Source organism: Felis catus, chromosome A2 (genome assembly GCF_018350175.1).
Source record: "Felis catus isolate Fca126 chromosome A2, F.catus_Fca126_mat1.0, whole genome shotgun sequence".
Taxonomy (NCBI): Eukaryota; Metazoa; Chordata; class Mammalia; order Carnivora; family Felidae; genus Felis; species Felis catus.
In genome coordinates, this window is record NC_058369.1 from 9,316,149 (window position 1) to 9,339,669 (window position 23,521).

Consider the following 23,521-nt stretch of genomic DNA (forward strand, 5'->3'; position numbering starts at 1 on the left):
GTTGTTTCTTCCTCAGAAACCAGAGAGAGAAGTGTAACAGAGCCCTTGCCCTGTGCAGGTGCACAGTAGGGGCAGTGTAAATGCTACTTGCCAGCTAATGCCCTGTCACAATCCCGTCACCCACTGTGGATATCATGGCCACTTTTTTTGTGGGGGGGGGGGGGGATGTGCACCTACTTTAAAAATGCCAACAGTAGGGGGGTGCCTCGCTGGCTCAGTCGGAAAAGCCTGCGACTCTTCATCTTGGGGTTGTGAGTTCAAGCCCCGTGTTGGGTGTAGGGATTACTAAAAAAATAATAATAAAGTCCTTTTTTTTTTTTTTTTTTTTTTAAATGCCAGCAGTGGAGATCTGTACAGTCAGGTAACACTTTGTTCTTCGTTAGCAAATGTTTGCCTCAGCTGCTTTGCAGTTGGCGCCTACTGAGGGTCAGAATGGCTCTGGGCCAGGAGGGCTGCTCTGGCAGCCTGGGGGTGTATCCCCTCCCCCCACCTTACTCTGACCTCCTGCTGAGCTGCTTGAAGTCCTGTGGGGCTTAACACGGGCCTCCGGTCCTTTCACTTGGGGCTGGTGGTTTCCCTGAACTGGCTTGCACTGCATCGGGCAGCTCACAGCTTCCCTGGAAAGTCGGCCGGGAAGACAGACAGTCCGTCCCTGGTGATGGCGCACATCCGTACCCCTCGCTTGTGCTGCCTGGGGAGTTTGGAGCGCCCTTTCCAAATCCCTGCCAGTTCCCACTCCCAGGAGTCGCCCCGCCACCCAAGCGCTTGCAGTTCAAGCCTGCCGCACCCCGGCACGATCAGGCAGTAGTGCGAGCAGTTGGTGGGAATCCGAAATGCAGTGACACTGAGCTCCGAGCGGGACCCTGACTGCAGGCCACCCGCCTGGTGCGGCTGCCCGAGGGGGGCACCGGTCTGCGCGGCACCCTCCACGCTGGCCCTGGGGGCTCCCACCCTGTGTGGGTCACATCCACGTGGAACAAAAAGGGGAGTTAGGTTGGAAGTAACGGGAATAATTTTTCATTCCACAAACAACTATTGAGCACCCACTGTGTACCTGTCTGGTCCTAGGGGGCAGCGAACACTGCAGTATAAACCGGATAGGCAGGCATCTTGCCCTGGTGGAACTGACACAAAGCCGAGGACGCGTCCAGCTAGCTAGATGGTAGGAAGCACCAAGGAGGAAAAACCAAGCAGGAGAAGCGAAGGAATTGGGGTTGGGAGAGCTTCTGTCTTTGGGAGTTTGAGATAAGTGACTGGGCAGGTGTGACGAGCTGTGGCCATCTCGGGGACAGCATCCTAGGAAGTCCCAAGAGCAGGTGGTGAGAACAGGTTTTGAAAGAGTTTGGGGGTCAGATCAGGGTGTTGGCCTGAGCAAGGAAGGCTGGAGCTGGTGAGAGCTTTGGCCGGCGGGCTTGGGGGTGTGGGGAGGGGTTTGGCCGCAGGCACGTCGAGTTAGTACTGGGGACATATACACGTCTGGCACCCACAGGGAGCCCAGGACAGGGGCTCCACGGGGGAGTTGTAGGCGAGAGGACGCTACTTCAAGCCTGTCTTGAGCCAGCTTGCCAGCACAACGCGCCAGAGACGGGGTGGCCGAAACAACAGACATGGCTCCCACTTCTGGAGCCTGGAAGTCCAAGACCAGATGTGCCCACACGACCTTGGTGTGTGTCCTTACGGAGAGAGAAATCTCCCCCTTCTCTAAGACTCACCGGTCCTAGCAGATCAGGGCTCCCACCCTTAGGCCCTTGTTTAATCTTAATTACCTCCTAAAGACTGCATCTCCAAATACAGACGTGTTGGGGGGTAAGAGTTCAACCCACGAATTGGGGCGAGGAGGCACAGTTGGGTCCAGAGCAGAGCCCTCGGTCTGGGTTCAATCCCTGGGAAGAGAGAAACTAACCAAGGATTGGGCCCAGCACCAGCCTTCATTTACCTTCACTTTCTGGAAGGACTGTGCCTGCTTCTCTCTCAGGACTCTGCAAGGTCTCCCTGTACGTCGAGGGCTATGCTCCCATTCCACCGCCGCCTCGTTCTATCTGCCCCCCCCACCCCCCGTCCCCGCTCCAATATGTCAGCTGTAATGTTAGAGGCCCACACATGCGGCACGTTGATCTGTGGAACTCTGGATGTAAGACCACGTTCCCTGTTGGACCATGAGCCCTGGAGGCAGGCCTTGTCTCGCTCATGGCCTGCCCCGGGCTCCCAGGCACTTCATGCCCCAGGCAGGCGCTTGGCAAATATTTGTTGAGTGACTTGGGAGGTCATGGAAACGGAGTGCTGGGCCCTTGCATCTCACTGGGAGACCTGCTCGTGTTTGGGGCCAGGACACTAGCGATGCTGGGAGGGTCCCTTTGGCCCTGCGTAGGGCTGGGAGCCGCCTCTTCCTTCGAGGGCAGTCTGGGGACCCCAGAAGATGGGCAGGCTAATATGCCACATTGTGAGGTCTTCTGCCCTTAAGGATTCTCTAGTCGAGTGGGATTTAGTTTTTCTCAGAGGTAAGCATTAGGGCTCTGCGTGTGGGAGCCGGGGAGAGTGTGCAGAAGAAGGGCATCTTCTCCAGTCTGGAGAATTCTCAGAGCCAGGGGGTAACAGTGGGAGAGGAAGATGTGGGCAGTGGGAGGAAAAGGGTTCTCCCGGCAGGGGGCACAGCCGGGACAGACGCCTGGCGCGGGTGGGAGAGCCATGCAGTGTGCTTGGCAGGGACAGGACTGCTGGGTGGTTGAGAAACCCCCGACTCTTGACTCCATCACCACTGCCTAGGCAGCAGGTACTATAGACCTGTTTTCTGGGAGCCCGTCGTGCTCCACGGTCCCTCCCCTCACAGGGCTAGTGTGGCTAAGGGGCTTCCGGGAGAGCCAGGACAGCCGTTCTTTCTGAGTCCAGAGGACTGGATTGGGGCATTTGCCCAGGGAGGGAAGGAGGGGAGCCTGGGGGTGACCTGTCCTATGCTTCTAAAGCCAGCCAAGCCCTCGCCTTTCGCTGCCCTTGCAGGGACAGCAAGGCCACATGGGGTCTCTGCATCTCAAGCCCTGCCACCCCACTCCCCTGCACCGTGGAGGGGGTTCCTGCGCATTGACTGGTTGAGCCGTTGGCACTGATTGCCTCCCCCCGCCAGATGGTTAAGGCGTCAGAGCCCTGGGTGCCGGGCTGTGAGGCTGGGGTTCACAAGGCCTGGGGGACCCCAGCCTGAATGCCAGGTTGGCTCTCGCCTTTGGGAGCGCCTCCCTGTGCGTGTTCCCGCTGTCGCCCCAGGGACCTCGGCACACGTTGCTGAGCTTTCCCCGAGCTGAGCTGCCATCCGGTGCCGGTTCCCGGTGAGGGGTCAGGCCCTCAAGCCCGGCCGCCTCGGGAGGGGCAGGGCCGCGCTTCAGTCCTCACCTGTGAAGCGGGGCGGTCCTTGTGCCCTTAGCAGCAACTGGCACACCAGCACAGTTAGGAGAGCCCCCCAGAATTTCTTCTGCAGCACCTCCCCCAGCAGCTGCCACGTCCCAGACTGGAGGCATTTATTCTTGCCTTGGTGCTCCCTCCTCCTAGCCACTCACTCCTGAGCCTGACTGTCCTCTCTCTGTGGCTGCCCCACTGCCACTTGCCCCACCACTGGCCCAGCCCTCAGTGTCTCCCCTGTTTTGGTTGGGACTTCTCCCGAAGGCGGTCTGGGCCTGTGTCTCCCTTGCTCCAAGCTTCCCGCTGCTCCCGCGGAAACACTTCCCCTCGCCAGACCAGGGCCCCCCGTCCCACCCTTTCCCAGCAGCCCTGCTGCCCCTGCACTCGCCTGAAGCCGCCGCTGGCCTCCTGGGGTCTTCTGCCTGCACCTCACTCCTTCCTGCCCGAGACTTGGTGGCCCTCTGTCCCCTGTCTTCACCTCACTCCCAGAGTCAGCCCAGCCCCTCTGACACACTCACCCCGGCGGTAAATGTGTCACTCCCGGTGTCTTCCCGCTAGACAACTGCACATGGAAATAGCCAGTCTCCTTCAGGGCTGTGTCCCTCGCGCCTTGCAGTTTATCAGGGTGGGTTGGACGAGTGAGTCTCCATTTTGCAGATGAACAAACCAAGGCACAGAGGGGAGGGCCTGGCAGTGGAACCCAGGTCTGGGGTTGGACTCCACTGCAGGCCTCTCCTGCCTTGGTCCTTCCCCTTACCGTGAGAGCCTTCCCAACTGGGGGTCTAGTGATCCTGTCGAGGGAGCTGGCCTCACCCTTGACCCCCTTGGCTCTGGTCACTTGGGCCCCAGTACCTTGGGGTAGCTTCATTTTGGCAGCCTTGGGAATTGGGTTGGGGGTGCCAGGCCCCTGGAGCGGGCTCTCTGGGCTGCGTCCTTTGCCTCCACTTGGTGCCTCAGTTTCTCTTATCCACACACAGAGGGCCAGCTCCTAGCCCATCTGCTATTGAGTTTGAACTCCTGAAGGAAGGTGCTGCCTTCTGACGGCGGAGTCCCTGTCTCCCCCCGGGATTGCCTTAAATTGTTTTTCCTGGGGGTGACAGTGATTTTGATGAGGACAAGGAAGCAGAGGGCATAGCTAAGGGAAATCACAAGTTTCAGTGCCCACAGAGACCCTGATTTGAATCTTGTCCCTACTGTTTCCTCAGCGATGACCTTGAGACTGTTTTTAACATCCCCCCATGGCCTCAGTTTTCCCGTCTGAAAATTGGGAGTATGAAATCAGCCCCGTGGGGTTGCTAAGAGGATTCAGAGAACTCCTGTAGGTCACCAACTGTCAGCTCTTGGGTGGCCCGGGTGCTGGGAGGGGCAGGGCCTGCCAGTGTCTCCCTCAGGGTCCATCACATGTAGCAGCCTAGTGAACGCACACTGGATTTGCACAGTCGGGTTGGCCTTAACCAACATCTGTTTCCAAATGGAGAAGCAGCGATTCGGAGTTCCTGCCTTCAGGAACAAGTTGGTTCTGGAGCCAGGACTTCCCGTGGGCACATGGCTGCTTCTGTTGTCCTCTTGGTTACCACAGTTCCACTGTGTCCCAGGGTTCAGCCCGTGGAGGCAGCTCAGAAGGGACTCGCTAGTGGATGAAAAATGTGAAAGAAGCAGGCGAGCTAATCTGAGAATGAGGGGAAACAGCTGGGGGCTCTAGTTGGTACCTGCCCCAGGGCCTTTGCACACCGACTTTCTTCCTTCTCACCAGCTGGACTCTTCTCATACTCACCCAGCCCATTCAGGACCACTGCCTTCTATAGTCCATAGAATTGCAGGGGACTCACTTTTACCATGGGCACAGTTATAAAGCCGCCTTGTCCTTCAATGCCCTTTTATGAGTGCCCTTAGAGTACTGGACATGCCCATCCCACCCCACCAGTTCTGGGTTGGAATGTGCTGGAATGTGCACTGATGGAATCGGCTGTGATGCAGAAGTTCCCATTTGAGAGGTGCCTGGGCCTCCCTGAGAAGGGCCACAGTTTCTTGAATTGGCATTTCTATCCCCCTCTAGCACTTTGGGGTTAATTTTCACCAATTAGATGTGTATGCTACGATTTCACACATTTTACGTCTTTTAAAATATTACCTATTTTTGTAAGTAGGTGTAATACGATCACCAGGTTCAAAATTCAAGACTCAGGAGTGTTCGTGGCAAGTTTCTCATGTCTTCTGCCCAGAAGAAACTGGTCCTGTGGATTCTTATTTCTTTATTTTAGCTTTATTGAGATATACATACCATGAAGTTCATTTAAAGTGTACAACTCCATGGTTTTCACTACAGGTGACCCTTGAACCGAGTTGAGATGGGGGGGGTGCAAAGTCGAAAGCCCATGCAAAATCTTTGACTCCCCCAAAACTTAACAGCCTACTGTTGGCCGGGAGCCTTACCGATAATGAAAACAGTCAATTAACACATACTTTGTATAAGTATTCTATACTATGTTCTTTTTTTTTTTTTCTTAGTGTTTATTTTATTTTTGAGAGAGAGACAGAGTGAGTCTGGGAGGTGCAGAGAGGGAGACACAGAATCCAAAGCAGGCTCCACGCTCTGAGCTGTCAGCACAGAACCAGACGCGGGGGCTCAAACCCATGAACGGGAGATCATGACCTGAGCTGAAGTTGGACGCTTAACTGACTAAGCCACCTAGGCGGCCCTACTGTGTTCTTACGATAAAGTAAGCTAGAGAAAAAAAATGTTAACCAAGAAAATCATAAGGAAGGGGCACCTGGCTGGCTCTGTCAGAGGAGCATGCGACTCTTGATCTCTGGGTCATGAGTCTGAGCCCCACTACTTGGGCGTAGTGATTACTTAAAAGAAAATAAAATCATAAGGCAGAGAAAATAACATCTATGGTACTGAACCGTATTGAAGAAATTCTGCGTATAAGTGGACCCACACAGTTCAGACCTATGTTATTCAAAGATCACAATTGCTTATTCAGAGTTGTGCACACATCACCACAATTTTAGCCCATTTTACATTTCGGCAAGAAGAAACACTGCATTCCTCTGCTCACCACCCCCCCACCTTGCCAGCTCTGGATTTGCCTGTTTTGGAGATCTGTATACATGGGATCATGTAAGAGTGCCTGGCTGGCTCAGTCGGCAGCGCCCGCGACTCTTGATCTCAGTTTTGTGGATTCGAGCCCCACGTTGGGTGTAGAGATTACTTCTGATCTTTTAGCTAAATAAGTAAGTGAAAGAACCCATCCATACATAAAATCATGTAATACACAGGTCTTTTGTCTGCCTTCTTGCATTCAGCATAGTGTTTTCAAGGTTCACCCATATCCTCGCCTGTATCCGTGTTTGTTCCTTTCTATGGCTGAATAATATTCCGTTGGATGACTGGACCATATTTTATGTATCCACTCATCAGTTGATGGACATTTGGGTTTCCACCTTTTTGGCGATTGTGAACGGTGCACAGGATTTTCTGTGGATCTAGGTGTTTGTTTCTCTTGGGTATAATTCTAAGGAATGGAATTGCTGGGTCATATGGTAACTCCGTGTTTAATCATTTGAGGAGCTGCCAGACTTTTTCCATAGCAACTGCACCATTTTGCATCCCCACCAGCAGCGTAGGAGGATTCCGATCTCATCCTTGCCAACACTTGTCTGTCTTTTTTATTCCATCCAGCCCCGTTGGTATGAAATGGTGTTTCGCTGTGGTTTGGGCTCGCGTAGTTACCCTGACGACTAGTGATGTTCTCGTGCGCTTTCGGGGTTTCTTCAGTAGGTTATTCATTCATTCATCAAACAGTGATTGGGGGTCACGCGCTCAGCCCTGTGGACGCAGTGTGAAAAACCAGACGACCCTGGCCTCTTGGTGTTGTGACGCCAGTGCCCTTCGCTAGGGGTTGCCCTATCTGTGCGTGTCGTGCTGGTGATGCTTAATGCTCACAGACGCTCACTGTGTTCGCTCATTTCAAATTCAGGCACCTACGTGTAAGTGTGCGTTTGCCCTCCTGTCTGCAAGGGACGGCCAGCACGCCCCACCCCCACCCCGGGCCTGTGGCTGACATAACTGATCTGACAGTCTGTCATGGAGGCAAGTCTGTGCCGGGACTGAAGGCGTGGGTGGCTCCCGGTGATTCTCACAACCGCGGCCGAGTCCACCCTGTGGATGCTGCTCCCACGTGCCTCCCTGCAGCAGGTGAGGTTCACGAGAGGAGGGCTGAGTCTGCTGCCTGACCCCGTCCCTCCGTCTGTCTCTCCCTGTTCCCCCCCCCACCCCGCGCAGCTGCCGCCATGGCCCAGACCCTGCAGATGGAGATCCCGAACTTCGGCAACAGCATTCTGGAGTGTCTGAACGAGCAGCGGCTGCAGGGCCTGTACTGTGACGTGTCCGTGGTGGTCAAGGGCCACGCCTTTAAGGCCCACCGGGCCGTGCTGGCCGCCAGCAGCTCCTACTTCCGGGACCTGTTCAACAGCAGCCGGAGCGCGGTGGTGGAGCTGCCGGCTGCCGTGCAGCCCCAGTCCTTCCAGCGGATCCTCAGCTTCTGCTACACGGGCCGGCTGAGCATGAACGTGGGGGACCAGTTCCTGCTCATGTACACGGCCGGCTTCCTGCAGATCCAGGAGATCATGGAGAAGGGCACCGAGTTCTTCCTCAAGGTGAGCTCCCCCAGCTGCGACTCCCAGGGCCTGCACGCTGAGGAGGCCCCATCGTCCGAGCCCCAGAGCCCCGTGGCCCAGACGTCGAGCTGGCCGGCCTGTGGCACCCCGCTGCCCCTCGTGTCCCGCGTCAAGACGGAGCAGCAGGAGTCGGACTCCGTGCAGTGCACGCCCGTGGCCAAGCGGCTGTGGGACAGCGGCGGCAGTGGCGGTGGCAACGGCAGCCGCAAGATGGCCAAGTTCTCCACGCCAGACCTGGCTGCCAACCGGCCGCCCCAGCAGGCCCCGGTGGTGGCGGCGGCACAGCCCGCCGGGGTGGCCGTGGCGGCGGCGGCGGCGGGGGCCGGCACCGGGCAACCGGCTGGGGGGGCGGCGGCGGCGGCGGCGGCGGTGGCGGCAGGGGGCGTGGTGAGCGGGCCCAGCACGTCAGAGCGGACCAGCCCAGGCACCTCGAGTGCCTATACCAGCGACAGCCCCGGCTCCTACCACAACGAGGAGGATGAGGAGGAGGATGCAGGCGAGGAGGGCACGGACGAGCAGTACCGGCAGATCTGCAACATGTACACCATGTACAGCATGATGAACGTCGGCCAGACAGGTGAGGTGCCTGCCCTGCCCTCCCGCCCCGGTCCCCGCCCCCGCCCCCGCCCCAGTCCCCGACACGTGCTGCTCTCTGCCCCCGAAGCCGAGAAGGTGGAGGCCCTCCCTGAGCAGGTGGCCCCCGAGTCCCGGAATCGCATCCGGGTGCGGCAAGACCTGGCGTCTCTCCCGGCCGAGCTCATCAACCAGATCGGCAACCGCTGCCACCCCAAGCTCTACGACGAGGGGGACCCCTCCGAGAAGCTGGAGCTGGTGACAGGTGGGCCAGCGTCACTTCCTCCCCAGAACCCCCCCTTCCTCCCCCACGTCTGCCCTCTGAGCCAGCGCCCCTGGCCCGGTGTTTAGGAGCCACACTTGGGATCTGACTCCAGCCCCGCTGCCACCGCTGGCCGTGTCTTGGGGCAGCTGACACCCCTTGGTGTGGATTCGTCCCAAAGGCCGGCCTCCAGGCTTCTGCCCCGGAGGCTGGTATAATTGTGGGTCGGCACTGTTGGCCACGCGGGTAGATGAGCGGCTTCTTAGGGTGGTTTGGGGGTTGCCTGATACGGTGGCTAAGAATCTCGGCTCTTGGAGGCAGGGTGCCTTGGCGTGAGCTGCCACTGCCTGTTCTTTTTGATGCCCAGGTGGTTGTGTGGGCAAAAGCCCCCCGTGTGCAAGCAGGGCCCGGCATGTTCTAGGTGCCCCGTGCACAGCGGCACCACCATCTGTCCTCGCCTGACCGCTGACGAGGCCACGCCGGGGCGAGTTGTCAGGGAGCGTCTTGGCCGGGCCCAGGCCGGGGCCCGGCCAAGTGGGGAACGTGGCAGTTTGGGGCCCCCCGGCCACCCTCCTGCTCCCCACTCCAGGCACCAATGTGTACATCACGAGGGCACAGCTCATGAACTGCCACGTCAGCGCGGGCACGCGGCACAAGGTCCTGCTGCGGCGCCTCCTGGCCTCCTTCTTTGACCGGTGAGGCCCTCGCAGAGCCCGGCTGGAGGGGAGGGGGGCCGCCCCATACCCCCTGCCACGGGCGGCCTGACTCCCCTCCCCCGTGCCCTCCACCCCAGGAACACGCTGGCCAACAGCTGTGGCACCGGCATCCGCTCTTCCTCCAACAACCCCAGCCGCAAACCGCTGGACAGTCGCGTCCTTCACGCTGTCAAGTGTGAGTCTCTGGAGGGGCGGGGCCCGGGGCAGGCAGATGGTCCTCTTCCGCGTTGGCCCTGATAGATGGGTGGGGCTTGGGGTCAAGATTCTGAGGCTCAATCTAGGCCTGTGGGGAAGAAGGCTGTGACTGGATAGAGATTTCCCCACAGTGAGGGGCGGGGGGCACTGAAGGTCAGCCTGTGTCAGCTGTGGGGGTGGGTGTGCGGGGGGAGGGGTCCTCGGGGAGTCATGGGAGTGGTGAAGCAGCCAGGCCCCAGCCAGCTGTCGGGAGAGAAGTCTGGGTTTTCGTGTGGAATCTCGCAGTTCCGAAATTCTGGCAAATGACCCAGACTTTTCAAGAGCCCTGGGCCATCCTCTCAAACCCCACACACGGCCGAGCCCAGTCAGGCATGGGGTCAACCGACGTCGTGGCTCGCGGGTTCCTCCGTTCCGCCACCTCTGAGGGGGGTTCGGGGCTGCCCTGGGTGTGTGTTTGGGAATCAAGGAGCAGCGTGGCCGCGTGGCTGCTGGCAGTGTGAGCGGCCGGGGCCACACTCTGCCTGAGCCCCGCTGTGTCTGTGCCCTTGCAGACTACTGCCAGAACTTTGCTCCCAACTTCAAGGAGAGTGAGATGAACGCCATCGCAGCTGACATGTGCACCAACGCCCGCCGCGTCGTGCGGAAAAGCTGGATCCCCAAGCTCAAGGTGCTCATGGCGGAGGGCGATGCCTACACCACCTTCATCAGCGACACGGGCAAGATCGAGCCGGACATGATGGGCGTGGAGCACAGCTTCGAGACGGCCAGCCACGACGGCGAGGCCGGCCCCTCGGCCGAGGCCCTCCAGTAACTACCACCGGACCCTCCCCGCGGGGCCGTCACACTCCCCCCCCCCCCCCACCCGATCACGCCCACCTACCATCTTGGTCACGAGCTACTGTCTGTCCCTCCCCAGGACCCGCGGGGGGCGCTGCATGCTCCCAGCCCCTCTGCCTCCCCATCCCACTCTCTGACCCCAATCCGAGCGGGCTGGGAGAGGGCAGCGGCCGGTGCGAGCTCTGCACTGCCTTCCCTAGCACACTCGGGCGCCGTCAGGGGGGCTCCTGCTCCCCCTCTCCTAACCCCTAGCAGTGGTCTCCCCACTCACCAGGCCAGGCGGGGAGGGGCCGGCCTGGGGGGCTCAGGAAGGCTCCCTCCCCAGGCCCTGGGCCCCTTGCTGCAACCTCTTGGGACTTGCAGGGGCCCCAGGGTTCTCAGGACCCCTCCTGCCACCACCTCCCAGTGCTTCCACGTTTCCAAAAGCGCCTTCCTGTCTCCCTCGTCTGTCCCTGCGCCTGGGGGCTGGGGTAGGCGAGGCTGAGGGGACTGCCCATTTCACAGCTGAGGAAACTGAGGCTCAGAGAAACTTCACAACTGATCTAAGGTGGTGGGCGGTGGTGGGCCCGGCGCCCCTCTCTCTCCCCACCCTGTGCCCACCTCTGTTGCCCCCACTTTTCCCCTGGGGCCTGAGTGGGGCAGGTCCCGAGTGGGAGGCTCTTGGGGAAAGACTGAGGGTCTCTGCGAATAGAACGAGAGGTTTCCTGGGCTCACAGAAGTGTGTGTGTGTGTGTGTGTGTGTGTGTGTGTGTGTGTGTGTGTGTGTGTGTGTAGAAGTTTTGCTTTTAAACAAATGGATATGCGAGTCAGTAGGGCCAGGGCTAGCAGCCAGGGGAGCAGGCTGGGGGGCTGCTGCCCTCCCCCCCCACCCCCACATCCCACGCTGCCCCCATCCCCTGTACATACTTTTTAAAGCATTTTTTTAGCTAATGAAATATTGAAGTATAAGATTCCTTTTATTTTTCAAACCAACGGGACTGTCTGATGTCCCCTTCAGTCCCCGGGGGACGCGGCAGGCAGGACGGGGTGGGGGATGGGGGCAGGCTGAATGCGTGCGTGCGTGAGTGTGTGGAGTGTGGGTGCGCATTTCTGAGGTGGGACCCGGCCAGGCCTCTGCTCAGGCTCCTGTGGGTCTGACCAGCTCCTCCCTTGCTCCTCTGTTCCCCAGCGGGGCTCCATTTGAAGGGGGTGGGGGGCCTGGCCTTGGCCTCTTGGCTGAGCCCAGCTTCTGGGGACAAGGCAGGGCCCACTTCCATTGTTAGCAGTTTGCAGAATTTTCTCTAACCATTCCTCTTTCTGTCCTCGCCCAGCGCGAGGGGGTTGTGTTTTTTTGAGTTTTACATGTGAACTCTGTGGAGGGTTCTTTTTTTTACTCCCTGTCCCCCACACTGGGTGTCCTTTACAATTTCACCTTTCCCTCTAGCCCTGTCCCCACTGCCTCTCGCCGCCTTCTCCCCAATCTGACCAGCCCATTGCTTCCTTCTCCCCAATCTGACCAGCCCATTGCTACCGGCAGCCTCTCCAGAGGCAGGGGGATTGTGGGAGGTGGGGTGGGGGTCAGCCCCAACCCTTGGAATCTGACTCAGAGGTCTTCCCCACTCCCTCCAGCAGCCCCCACCAGTCTGTGAAGGGGTCCCCTCCTGACACCTTTTTGTGGGGGTGGGGGGGGCGTCTGGTCTGGCTGGGGTCCTGGCATCCCACTTTCCTGGCCTGGCCCCTGCACCTTAGCCCTCAGCCGGCCCAGTGTATGGGGGGAGTCGACGCCCCAGCTAAAGCACAAGCACCTTAGTCGCACCTCCCCCACGCCCTTGTCCTGGCTTTGACATCCCACCCCAGCATCTATCCCAAAGCACAATATCCTGGTCACTTGGCAAGCTGCCGGGCCGGCCGAGGCCGAGGGGCGGGCTGGGGCTCCAGCCAGACCCCACAAGGAAGGAGTCCCCAGGCGCTCCCCTCCTTCCAGGCCTTAGCAGGGGCCAGCTCTCTGGGACTGGGGTCTTCTCCCTCCCCACCCCTTTGTCCTGGACAGGCCCCTGCCCAGCCCCTCCCTGCCTTGTCCTCGGGTGGGGCTTGCCCCTGTCCCTCCTCCAAGCCCCTGCAGCACTGGGTTGGGTGGCAGAGCCCCTCGTTTCAGGGACCCCAGGAGGTGCCCCTGGCTCCCGGGACTGTGTTGGGGGGGGGGGAGGGGCTGGGCAGGGGTGCCGGGGAGGAAACTCCTCACCAGGAGAGCCAAAGACAGGGTTGTGCCTTACCCCAGGAGCCACCCCTGCGCCCCTCCCGCCCTGCCCTCCCCACCTCCTGGGCGGCCTGCTGCTTTTCCTTCTCCCCCTCCCCTGCCCCGCCCTGCTCTGAGCTGCATGGTCCCCCCCACCCCGGGGCAGCCCAGGGAGGAGCACGAATGGAGAATCACCAACCAACGCAAAAAAAAAAAAAAAAAAAAAAAAGACTGTGGGCCCCCCCCCCTCCGCCTCCCCTGGCCGCCCACTCACCCGCCTCTTTCACGCAGGACAGACCGCCCGCCCTGTCCGTGTGAAGTGCCAACGCCCTCCCCGCCCTGGGCCGACCCCCCACTCCCCGGGCCCGTAAGTGAGATTGCACATTAACTACTGTAAGGAGAGGAGCCGCACTGGGAAATGTGAACCATGAGAATATCAGTGACACTGAGGAAAATAAACTAAACGCCTTTGTAACAGCCCTGCCGCATGCTGCTCTCTGGGGGCGCCGGGCCCAGGAAGGGACGGTCGCTGCACACCAGGGCACCGTGTGCTCGGGACAGCCAGTGCAAACATCACACCTCAGAACGCCACTGTGAGGGGGGGCCCTGGGCCAGAGCCCCTGCCACTGGGAAACAGGCTCCAAGCCAAGCGGCCAATAGCTTCCACTTACGGCGGGGTGCCTGGCCTGGCTCAGTCGGTAGAGCGTGGGACTCTGGATCTCAAGGTCCTGAGTTCGAGCCCCACGGTGGATATGGAGCATTCTTAAGAAGTAGCTTCCGCTTAAAACCCCCTTCTGGCTACCCTAGTGTAGACACTGGGATATATATACATCCCCCCAGGGCTGTTCCTACACACGCACGAGCCCTAGGTCCTACCTCAGTGTCCTACAGGATCGCCTCCAAGAAGGGCCTCTGTTGAGTTGGCTGCATGACAGAGCCACTGGCTCCCTCCCTTCTGTGGTCTGTTTGCCACCCCCAGCCCCAGATACACATCCTGAATACACCCACACCCTTCACGGCATCTGAGCCGTTGGGCCCACGCACGCATCAGAAAGAACACAGAAGTTGAGCCGGTAAGTCCCGTTCGGTGGGCATCCTTTAAGATCCCTTGAAGAGCCACAGGTTCTGAGGCTATGAAGCCAAGATGTTCTCTCGAACCAGATGGGAAAGATGCAGATGTGTGCTAAGGTCTCCCCGATTCAGAAATGTCTCTAGTAGTGTAGGAAGGTTCTTCACTGAGGTTAGGGAGCCCATCAAATCAGAAAGTGTTTGCCTTGGGGTGGAAAAGGAAGTTTCATCCCTGCCCGGGGCAGGTCTGGCCGCTCTAGTAACTAGGAAGAGCATCCAGACAGACGTCCTGGGGAGGTGATCAGGTGGGATCTCAGTCCCCAGGGAGGCTCGGTTGTACTTGAGGAACACCAGCCCCAGCCTCGGCTGCCAGAAAGGGTTCTGACAGCCAGCAACACCACCACCAAAAATCCAGAGGTGACTGATCCAGTCACCTTGGGTAACAGGAAGTCTTGTCTGCCTTAACGTGCGGGCAAACCCAGGTACGTGCGAACACCATCCCCTCCCAGAAGTGCACCTTTTAACCTCAGGAAGACTTGGAACAGAGTACAGAGAGATCAAGAGAACCCAGACCTCTAGCGGGTTTGCGTGAAAAAGGGAATCGGCACGTTGAACACGGGTTCTTTTTAAGGTTTGACAAATCAGCCTAACGGAACAACACCCTTGTAACAGGCAGCACTTTGCGATGTGTAAATGAGCCACTAAGACGCGTGGTTCTGATGCGGGACTGCGTCACGCGCGGAACGGAAACATCTGAGATGGCAATCTAAGGTCCGCGGCACTTACGAGTTTTCCTGGCTCATAGGACTCACTCGGGCAAGCCCTGGCAAAGCCCTGGAATTTACAAACACTGCCTTGTCAGTGACCAGGTGTCCATTAGAGCCCGGCGGTACTCGGGCGCCTCAGAAGCGGCTTGCTCGGCTCCACTGCTGAGGCGGTTGCCTCCGGTGGGCCGAGAACGAGCAGAAGACGTTTAGACTAAACTTCAAACGCTCAAGGAAGAATCAGGCTTGGGGTTTTTCAGCCTCATCCGCCGTGAAACCAAGAAATCAACCGGACTAGTCTTTTCTGCACCAAATCCTGACCACCGATACCCCTACTAGGCGCGTGCCTGTGCACGTAGGTACACACCCGGGCCCCAGCATGTGCAAGCAAGGGGCTCGCAACGGGAGTCCCATTTAGGGGACGGGCACGAGTTAACGAGCCACAACACACAGTAAGGTATAGACGTGTATTTAAAAAAAAAAAAAAAAAAGGCTGGGATTTTTATTTCCAAGTTGGCACGCGCGGAAGGCACAGGAGCAAACGGCTTTGGGGCACCAGAGTAGAAACGGGGAGGGGCGGGTGTGAGGTTCCCCTACCTCTGCCACCTCCTAAGCACACTTGAGACAGGACCAGTGGCAGGGGCTCTGGCCCAGGGCCCCGAGGGTCCCACTGGCTCCGGATGAGAACCTCGAGACAGCTCTCCAGGAAGGAGCCCCTTCTCCCAGGGGGCAGGACCCTGCCAGCTCCCACAGCTAGAGGGACCGGCGCCCTGGGGAAGGCCGGCGTCAGAGGGAGAAGAGCAGGACAAGAACCAGAAGCAGCACCCCCAGCAGCACGACGATGGCACACCACTGTCGGCGGTCTGGGGGCAAAAGGGTCAGAGGTCACGGGGGGTGGGGGGACGAGGTACCATCGCCCCCCACCCACCACCCCTGAGCTGCCTCCCCAACGGGGCTTGCCGTTCGTCATGTGGGATACTTTGGCCATCTTCCTGAGGACCCCATCCATCCGGGACTGGGTGTGGTCCATCTCGTGAGCAAAGGCATCCAGCATGCTGTTGATACCGAGATGGCGTTAGCCTCCAAAAGTTCTGGGCACACCAGCGCGGCCAGCTGAGGGCACCCAGCCCACCCCCAGGATCCTGGCCTCACACGCCCTGCTCGTCCAGCTCCTCCCCAACACGGCCAGACATGTGCCTCAGGACCCGGATGCTCCCGGACACCATTTCCAGCTGTTGATTCTGTTGGTCCATGATCAGCTGCAGATTGGAGGAGTGGGAACTGCCGTCAGCGGGGGGCCCTGAGCTGTCCGGAGGCCCCTCCGGCCCAGGATCCCCGACTACCCGCACGAACCTGCTGTGTAGCCTGCTGCTCCTCAATGTAACGAGAGGTGGCTGCGGCCATGCTGGCGTCCAGCAGGTCGCTGGATGGCTTTGGGGCGGCTGGCTTGCCTGTCAGCATCTATGGGGGCACAGACCACAGGTTCAGGGAGACAGGGCCACTCACAGCAAAGCCAGACACAGACTGGTGGCAAATCTAGATGGCTGTTGCCCAGGAAGGTGGTCTTAGGAATGGGATAGCCTGGGTTCCCCAAGCCCACCGCTTGCTAACAAGGTGACCCCAAGGTCCTATCAATTGACCTCCCTATGCCTCAGTTTCCTCCTCCGTAAAACGGGGAGTTCCTGGGGCTGGAATGCGGATTGCCCAAATCCATGGTGGACTCATCATATAAACAGATGTATTTAAGAATTTGGACTTTGACCCTCAAGGCAGCACACCTGGAAAGCCCGTGGGCACTGCTCTAGGACCCCAAGCTCGTGCAGGTCTCGGCCCTACACCCTCCCAGATCCCACATGGGCATCCCATGACGGGTTGGAGACAGGCTGGATGGACACACAGAAGAAAAAAGTACCAACAGAGGCAGCTGGGGGAGTGCGCACAAAAGGCATACGCAGGCACATACAGGGCAGGCACACCCACGGAGGGAAATGGTATGCAAGCCGACTGCAGATGGGGATCTACTCAGAGGCCAAGTTCACAGGCTCAGAAGTGCCAGGTACAGACACAGAAAAAAAAGGTAGGCATACATCCTGGAAACAGTGACGCAACAAGCAAAAAGAAAAAAAAAAGAGAGAGGGGGTGGGATACAGACCCGCACTAGGAGGCAGAAAGGATTCTACACCCAGAAAGAGCGGGCAGGTAGACAGCCAGGAACCAACTGCTCGGAGAAGATGGGCACTGACACAGAAGAGACCGACTGCTGCACGTGCAAAGGAGACGAGTGAACACACACAGAGGGGTCAGGCTTGGGCTCGGGTGGGTGAGGTTGCTGGGTCCGGATGCCTTACCTCTCTCTTATTCCTCTCCATAAAGGCTATGGCTGCCGGGCTGACCATATGGTCCTTCATATCCTGGGGGGTGAGGACGCCATCAGAGAGTAAAGATACTCCAACCTCCCCACACTCGCGCCACCGAAAACTCTCCTCACCTGGACTGCCTCCCGCATCCGCTCCACGAACACCTTTCTCTCCTGCAGGTCTCCGGCTGGGAGCTTGAACTTTCCCGGGTTGGCTTCCACTATGCGTAAGTCGCGAGTCAAGGGTCAAGGCCAAAGCCAGACATGACCCCCTCCTCTGCCTCAAGCCCTCAACTCCACCCAGGTGTCCGGTTGCCCCCTGCCACAACAGTGGGCTCTCCCAGGACGCCTTGCAACCCCCCAGGATATCGATGGTCTCCTCCAGGTCCTCGAGGTCCCACTCGATGCTGCGCAGGCCATTCCGCAGTTCATTGGTCGTCCAGTCCAGCTCCTCGCGTCCGACCGCCGCGTCCTCTTGCAGGAGCTCGCACCAGCGCTGGTACAGCCCGCGGGCCGTGTTCACCGCCTTCTGCACCTCGCTGCCGGGCAGGGGCACACACAGCGGTCACGGCTGGGGGCAGGCGGCCCTCCCGCCGGCCACTGCGCCCCCAAACGAGTCAGGGCTCAGGATATCCTGATAACCCCCTGCGCACCCATCCCACTCGGCCACGGGTCTTCCCTGACCCGCGCACCCCGACGGCCGTGCCCAAACTGCCTAGCACGCTCTGCCGGACACGCGGGCATTAGTTGGCGGGGGGACCGAGCACCCTCTTCGCTCCCCCATTGCTGTCACTCACCCTCGGACAACAAAAAATGGGTCCTCGAGAGACATGTCACACAAACCCCGCCCGAGGCCAAGCCCCCCTCCCGTCTCGGCTTTGGTAGCGGGTTCCCTCCCAGCAAGAAGGGAAAGCGCCGCCTCCCCCGCCCCCGTCACGTGACCCGCATCACCATCGAGAACCTGGACGCCAGGGTAGAAAGAGAGGCCTCGGCCTCGGAGGCCCGCGCTTCCGCCCTCCCCGCGGCCATCTTTATTGTGGGCAGAAACAGCTTCGCGTCCCCGTAGCTCGTCGCGCCCGCCCCCAGCAGAGTCCCAGTTAAATCTGGCTGGGTTGGGGGTCGGAGCTCCTAATCTCTCGGTTGGAGGGCTAGCCCTTCGCATTGTTGCCGCAGCAACCTCAGTTTCCCTTTTGGGCAATGTGAATAATAATAACCTTCTTCAAATCAGAGATTATGACTAGGGAAGGGGATCATTCGATTGGTAGAACCTCTCTCTCTCTCTCTCTCTCTCTTTTTTTAAATGTTTGTTTATTCTTGAGACAGAGAGCAAGCGCCGGGGAGGAGCAGAGAGAGATGGCGGGGACAGAGGATCCCAAGCGGGCTCCACGCTGACAGCAGACAGCCCAACGCGGGTCTCGAGCCCACGAACCCCAGGTCGTGACCCCAGCACGACCCCCAATTTGGGGCGCCCCCACTTTGAAGACGCTCTTAACAGACCTCCTGAGCCTGCACCTTGATCCTGTACTCGGAGATCGTCCCAGCCCAGAGTTGGGAAGGGGTGGGGGGAGAGGTAGTCCTCCCCACTTTACCGCAGGAGGTGGAGTGAGGTGCGGGCATTCTCCGGTGGAGAGTCTTGCTGGACTACCCCTCCTCTTTTGTTCTACGGAGGAGGGCGCCCCAAGATCGCCCTGGGGTGGGGTGGTTGTGAGTGGGAGCCCCAGAGATGCCTCTGGGGTGTGGGATCTTTCTGCGTGCGAGGCAGGAGTCGGGAAAAGGGGGGCGTGGTGGTGGCTTCTGTATACAAGAAAGTTCTCGGTGTGTGGGGTCTCCGTCTGGGGAGGGACCAGGAATGTCTGGAGACTCATAGAGTGGATCCCTGTGTGACAGAGGCGATCTGTGTGACAAGGTCTCCGGAAAAGCACTCTTTTTTTTGGAGGGGCGGGGGGAGCCATCACCTGAGTGGGGTCCTAGTCTGTCTCTGGGGAAGTCTGGGCAGGATGTCTGAAGTTCTTGGAGAGCCTGTGTTTCAGAGTCTCTCAGAGACAGAGCCTGGGCTGGGAATATCATTGTGGATTCGCCGTGGGGGTCCTGGGGGAGATGGGGGCGTCCTCAGCGGGTCGCCGTAGTGTGTGGCAGGATCGATGATTAGGGACAGTTTTTGGAGGGGTCAAGAAGGTAAAATTGTTGAGTCCTTAGGTGCAGGGGGTGGGAAGGCGGGGCGTGGGGTTCTCCAAGGGTGCATGATTTGGGGGGGGGGGTGGAGAAGGAACACCTGGGAGAGAACCTTGTAGGGAGAAATAATTGTGTGGGTCTCTGTGGGGGAACAGGGACGAATGGGTCCTCAGCGAATCGCCCCTCGTGTTAGCAAGGTCTTTGGGGAGGGTCTCTGGGAGATGGCGTCAGTGGAAGCCCAGAGATCGCCCCTACCTGCTGGCGGGGGGCTTCCCGGAGAGGCGTCACGCCTTCTCGGCCGCCGGAGGGAAGGAAGCGAAGCCTTCCCCTCCTTTCCCGCCCGCCCAGCTAAACTCTGGTCCGGAAGCCCGGGACTACAGCCTTCCTTAGCGGCTGGGAGCGGGGGAGGGAAGGGAAGGGGGCGTGTTCGGAGGCCAGGCACCGCCCCCGCCCGCCCGGAAGGAGGCTGCCTCAGCTCAGAGCGGAGATCCCGGCCCCTGTCCTTATATGGGCAGCCGGAAGCGGCTCGCGCGCCTGCCTACGTCATTATACCCAAATTTAGTCGTGGAAGTCTGGCGCTTCCAGTGGCCGGAAGACTCCGCTCTCCCTACGGCGCGGCAAGGGAGGAGGGAGACGAGCCTTCCCTTAAAGGGCCCTTGCCACGAATGAATGGAGCTATAGGAACAATTTTGCATCTTGTTTTGGAGGAACTGGAGCAATAGGGCGTAGCGGAGGGTGGGGCCGATGTTTTCTATCTATCCGCTCTCTCTCTGCCTTGCTCAGTTTACAGCTCCTACCCCAAGCACGCTTCCTGGGGCGCAGGGGCGGAGCAGGGCCGTGTTGTCTAAGGGGCACAGCCACGTGTTCACCCGGACTGTCCTGTTGCCCGGGTCCTGCGTCCTGCGAGCACCCAGCCCACCCGTGGAGCTCGAGTAGAGGAAAGGGGCGGGGGGCGTTCGGTGTGGAGCGCAGGAATGACACCCAGGGCTGCGTTCGTGTCTGCAGACATCCAATGCCCGTGGAGTGGGCAGCTATGCCTAGGAGCCAGCCCCCGCTGCCCGCCTGCTTACTGCCTACAGAGAAGGAGTGAGGAGGGCTGGCTTACGCTAGAAAGACGCAAGAGCTGGAGGCCCCAGTGTCCCTTTTCACTGCAGTGGCCGTTTATTCGTTTAGCAAACATTGGACGAGTCACTCTGTCTCGATTTCCCCAGCGGAAGAAATCAGGTACAGCAGTACCCTCCGCGGAGTGGAGGTGAGGCATTTAGTAAAGGAAAACCCTTAACAGCGCCTGACGGGTAGTAAGTGCTTTCGTAAGTGTTAGCACGGTTACTGATTCAAAAAATACGAATCGGTTACTGATTCAAAAAATATTAACTAGACACCTAGTAGCTGCTAGGAACTGTGCCCACGGGGTATATACCGGTTCGAACCCCGGTCTTCCCCGGTGCGAAGGGAAACTCGCTGCCTACAAGCCACTGGGGCTTCAAACGCAAGCACGTGGGTGGACTCTGATTCCCCCATCCGCCGCCCTGCTCTTCTGGGCCCGCGCGCCTGCTCATTGAGGGCCCTGGGAAAGGAGACCACCCCGAGAGCTCTGCGTGGACTGGGGAATGCTCCCCCACGCCCCGACTCCCTCCCTTCTCCCGCCTGGGTAAATTCTACCCTGTCGCTTTAAGGAGTCTCTCGCCGTGGTGCGTTGGGAAGCCCGGATGCGGCTCTCGGATTGGGCGGGGCGTCTCCGTGACTTCACCCCGGGTACAAAAGGGCCCGGGTGGCGGGCGCCGGGGCAGAGCGTCCTAGCAGTGTCACGGCGTGGGTTGGCGCGAGGGGAGAAGCGTGAACGAGCGCGGAGCCCGGAGTGCACCTGCTACCTGTCCTGCCCAGTCAGGGAGCCCCCGCCGTCCTCGCCCCCGCCGTCTAGCCGCCATGGAGGTGCAGAAGGAGGCTCAACGCATCATGACCCTGTCGGTGTGGAAGATGTACCATTCGCGCATGCAGCGCGGTGGCCTGCGGCTGCACCGGAGTCTGCAGCTGTCGCTGGTCATGCGCAGCGCGCGAGAGCTCTACCTCTCGGCCAAGGTGGAAGCCCACGAGCCCGAGGTGCCCTTGCCGCCCGTCCGCTCCTCTGATCCTCGCCTGCACCAGTTGCGGGAAGCGGAAGCTGTGGCCGAGGCAGCGCCCCCCGACGGTGAGCAGCCTTCCCCGGAGCCCATGGACACGCGGGAGGCGCCGGGAGCCGCGGAGACCCCAGCTCCCTGTGCCCCGCGCCCCACTAAAGTCAGCCGCAAGCGGCGGAGCAGCAGCCTGAGTGACGGCGGGGACGTCGGACTGGTCCCAAGCAAGAAAGCCCGTCTAGAAGAAGAGGAGGAGGAGGCAGGGGCCTCTTCGGAGGTCCCTGATCGCCTGCAGCCACCTCCCGCTCAAGCGGAGGGCGCCTTCCCCAACCTGGCGCGCGTCCTACAGAGGCGCTTCTCTGGCCTCCTGAACTGCAGCCCCGCCGCCCCCCCGACGGCGCCGCCGGCATGCGAGGCGAAGCCTGCCTGCCGCCCTGCGGACAGCATGCTGAACGTGCTCGTGCGGGCCGTGGTGGCCTTCTGAGGGTCCCCGAGCGGCGCTACGGGAGCCCAGAGCGCGGGCCGAACCGTCGGCCGGAGTGCGCACACCCGAGGCGAGGCCCGCCCCCGGGGGAGCGCCCGCTGAAACCGTGGAGAGGAGCTGCCGCCCGGGCTGCTGAGAGGCCTGAGGAGGGACTCTGCCCCCGGGGAGCCGTCGCCGCCTGTGCGCAGCGGCGGCGCCGAGGAGCCTGAGCGGGGAGCGCGAGCGCCTTCCGCCGAGACCTGCTGCGCCCACAGGTGCTGTCTTAACGGACTGGGACGTGGACCTTTCCCTCTCCTTCTGGGACTGGGAGCAGGGAGGCTAGGTTCTTTAAAACTCCTCAGGGTCGGACTTTATTTTTTATTGGGAGCTGTACTGCCCTTTCAAGGTTTTTCAATAGTTGGTGTTTGCATTTCCAACCTCAGAATTCCAGGCAGGCGCTCCCTTCCCCCACCAGTGACATACTTGTGCAAGCGGTCATCGTTGCGTCATGGGGCAGACGTGGGGAGCTTCCTGTTGCCTTGCGTGGGTGTGGGGCCTGGGAGGAGGGTCTGGGGTGTGGACCGCCCTGGGGAATGGGAGGAGGGCGTCCTGAGTCACCTCGCCCCGCGCGCTGCGGGTTTGTGCCCCGCGCCCCTGCGCCTTCGGCTGTATAGCGGGGGCAAGGTGGGGGCCCGATTTAATTTCAGGTTACAATTTTCCTCATCTGGTGCGTGAGAGGTGGTAATACGTTCCCAGTCTCCGGCGTGACCGTCCCTCAGACACACAGACACAACCCAGACGATCCTGGTCTGGATCACAAAATTGGGTGGGGGTGTTTAGAGCGCTTGTAAGGCTGCGCTGGGACCAGTTGCTGGTGAGACTGGGCCAGTTTGGGAAGGGGAAGATTCTTGCCAGGGCGTGCTGAGGGCTGTTTACCTTTACTGTGGTGGATTCTGTTTAATTTCATCTATCTGGCTTTTTGCTAGAAACGCCAGATAGGAAAATAAAAGACCATTTGAATAAAGTCTGTGCTGCCCGTCTGGTTTTCTTCCCTGATGGGGGAGGGGCAGGGTTAAGGGGTCAGGAGCTGGCGGCGACTTGCTGGGGCCCCAGAAACCGGTCTGACCGGCTATCACGTGGGTAGAGTGGGCGGGATGGGGCTGGGCCCCCTTTTCTTTGCCAGAGCGTTTCCGTGCTGGGTGTTCTGGTCCTCTGACTCCTTCAGCTCCCCCACATTCGGTGGTTCCGTCGAAATCCTGCAACTCGGGGCAGGCGGGGGCGGGGGGGGGGCGGAGACGGCTTGACGAGTTCAGACCTTTGAGGGGGATTACCGATGGGTCCAGTGCCCCGAACAGAATTGGGAAGGCCACGCCTCCTTTGGAGGCTTTCGGAGGATGGCAGGCAGATCTCACCTCCCCCCACCCCACTTGACCGACTGAATCAGCTTTGGCGGGGGTCCCCCAGCTTGCGGGGGAGCTGAAGTGCGCTTTGGGGCGCCCTTTATACCCTTGTTCTTATCTCTGGCGGTACCATTTTGTGACTCAGGCTGGGAGGGGAGGTTCCCAGCCTCAGTCTCCCCGTCTGTGAAGTGGGCCTGTAAACAGCTTCCCCGAAAGGTGGCTGTAGATTTAGAAACACCCCCCTGAGAGCCCTAGTTATTTGCTTTGGCTCCATCCCAGCTCCATTTTAGTCACCCCAGAGGAGAAAACGCTCATA

General features: G+C 59.8%; 3 protein-coding genes and 1 non-coding gene across 11 annotated transcripts in view; 3 read left to right on the top strand and 1 right to left on the bottom strand.

Moving 5' to 3' along the window:
• Window positions 1–13,347, top strand: part of NACC1 (nucleus accumbens associated 1) — a 19,738-nt gene extending 6,391 nt beyond the window's left edge. For 3 of the 4 annotated variants that reach the window (XM_023246066.2, XM_045046483.1, XM_023246074.2), the window contains 6 exons: window positions 7,676–8,647; window positions 8,735–8,908; window positions 9,495–9,600; window positions 9,699–9,796; window positions 10,368–10,623; window positions 13,160–13,347. In XM_023246066.2, coding sequence (XP_023101834.2) covers window positions 7,684–8,647; window positions 8,735–8,908; window positions 9,495–9,600; window positions 9,699–9,796; window positions 10,368–10,623; window positions 13,160–13,256 — 1,695 coding nt within the window. In that variant the 5' untranslated portion in view covers window positions 7,676–7,683 and the 3' untranslated portion in view covers window positions 13,257–13,347. Of the gene's footprint in view, window positions 1–7,675; window positions 8,648–8,734; window positions 8,909–9,494; window positions 9,601–9,698; window positions 9,797–10,367 lie in introns of those variants that run through there. The other variant, XM_045046484.1, reaches the window with a different exon arrangement.
• Window positions 13,348–13,547: 200 nt separating this feature from the next.
• On the top strand, window positions 13,548–13,621 carry TRNAQ-CUG. Its single transcript has one exon. It is a non-coding gene; the product is annotated as a tRNA-Gln (tRNA).
• A 1,531-nt stretch (window positions 13,622–15,152) lies between these two features.
• On the bottom strand, window positions 15,153–19,658 carry STX10 (syntaxin 10). Of its 5 annotated transcripts, none has more exons than XM_045046522.1 (8): window positions 19,484–19,658; window positions 17,426–17,595; window positions 17,189–17,283; window positions 17,049–17,111; window positions 16,054–16,161; window positions 15,853–15,959; window positions 15,680–15,755; window positions 15,153–15,563 (listed from the first exon to the last, which is right to left on the bottom strand). In XM_045046522.1, exons 3-8 carry the CDS (start codon window positions 17,204–17,206, stop codon window positions 15,294–15,296), a joined length of 642 nt encoding a protein of 213 aa, XP_044902457.1. In that variant the 5' UTR covers window positions 17,207–17,283; window positions 17,426–17,595; window positions 19,484–19,658; the 3' UTR covers window positions 15,153–15,293. The 5 variants fall into 5 exon arrangements, with proteins under 5 accessions (XP_044902457.1, XP_044902450.1, XP_023101861.1 ...); XM_045046515.1 differs by lacking the exon at window positions 19,484–19,658 and adding an exon at window positions 17,854–17,986; XM_023246093.2 differs by lacking the exon at window positions 19,484–19,658 and adding an exon at window positions 18,018–18,100 and having other exon boundaries at window positions 15,340–15,563; window positions 15,661–15,755.
• A 338-nt stretch (window positions 19,659–19,996) lies between these two features.
• IER2 (immediate early response 2) lies at window positions 19,997–22,829 on the top strand. The gene has a single exon (XM_003981952.6). The coding sequence runs from the start codon at window positions 21,155–21,157 to the stop codon at window positions 21,824–21,826; it is 672 nt and encodes a 223-aa protein (XP_003982001.2). The 5' UTR covers window positions 19,997–21,154; the 3' UTR covers window positions 21,827–22,829.
• The last annotated feature ends 692 nt before the right edge of the window (window positions 22,830–23,521 follow it).

What these genes read in the sequence shown, in the direction of transcription:
- STX10 (XM_045046515.1), bottom strand. Translation starts at nt 17,888, where the DNA reads ATGTCTCTCGAGGACCCATTTTTTGTTGTCCGAGG. An exon ending in AGCAGCAGGCTACACAGCAG is followed by an intron (nt 15,960 to 16,053) that starts GTTCGTGCGGGT and finishes TCCAATCTGCAG; the next exon opens with CTGATCATGGACCAACAGAA. An exon ending in TCCTCAGGAAGATGGCCAAA is followed by an intron (nt 15,564 to 15,679) that starts GTATCCCACATG and finishes TTTTGCCCCCAG; the next exon opens with ACCGCCGACAGTGGTGTGCC.
- IER2 (XM_003981952.6), top strand. Translation starts at nt 21,155, where the DNA reads ATGGAGGTGCAGAAGGAGGCTCAACGCATCATGACCCTGTCGGTGTGG.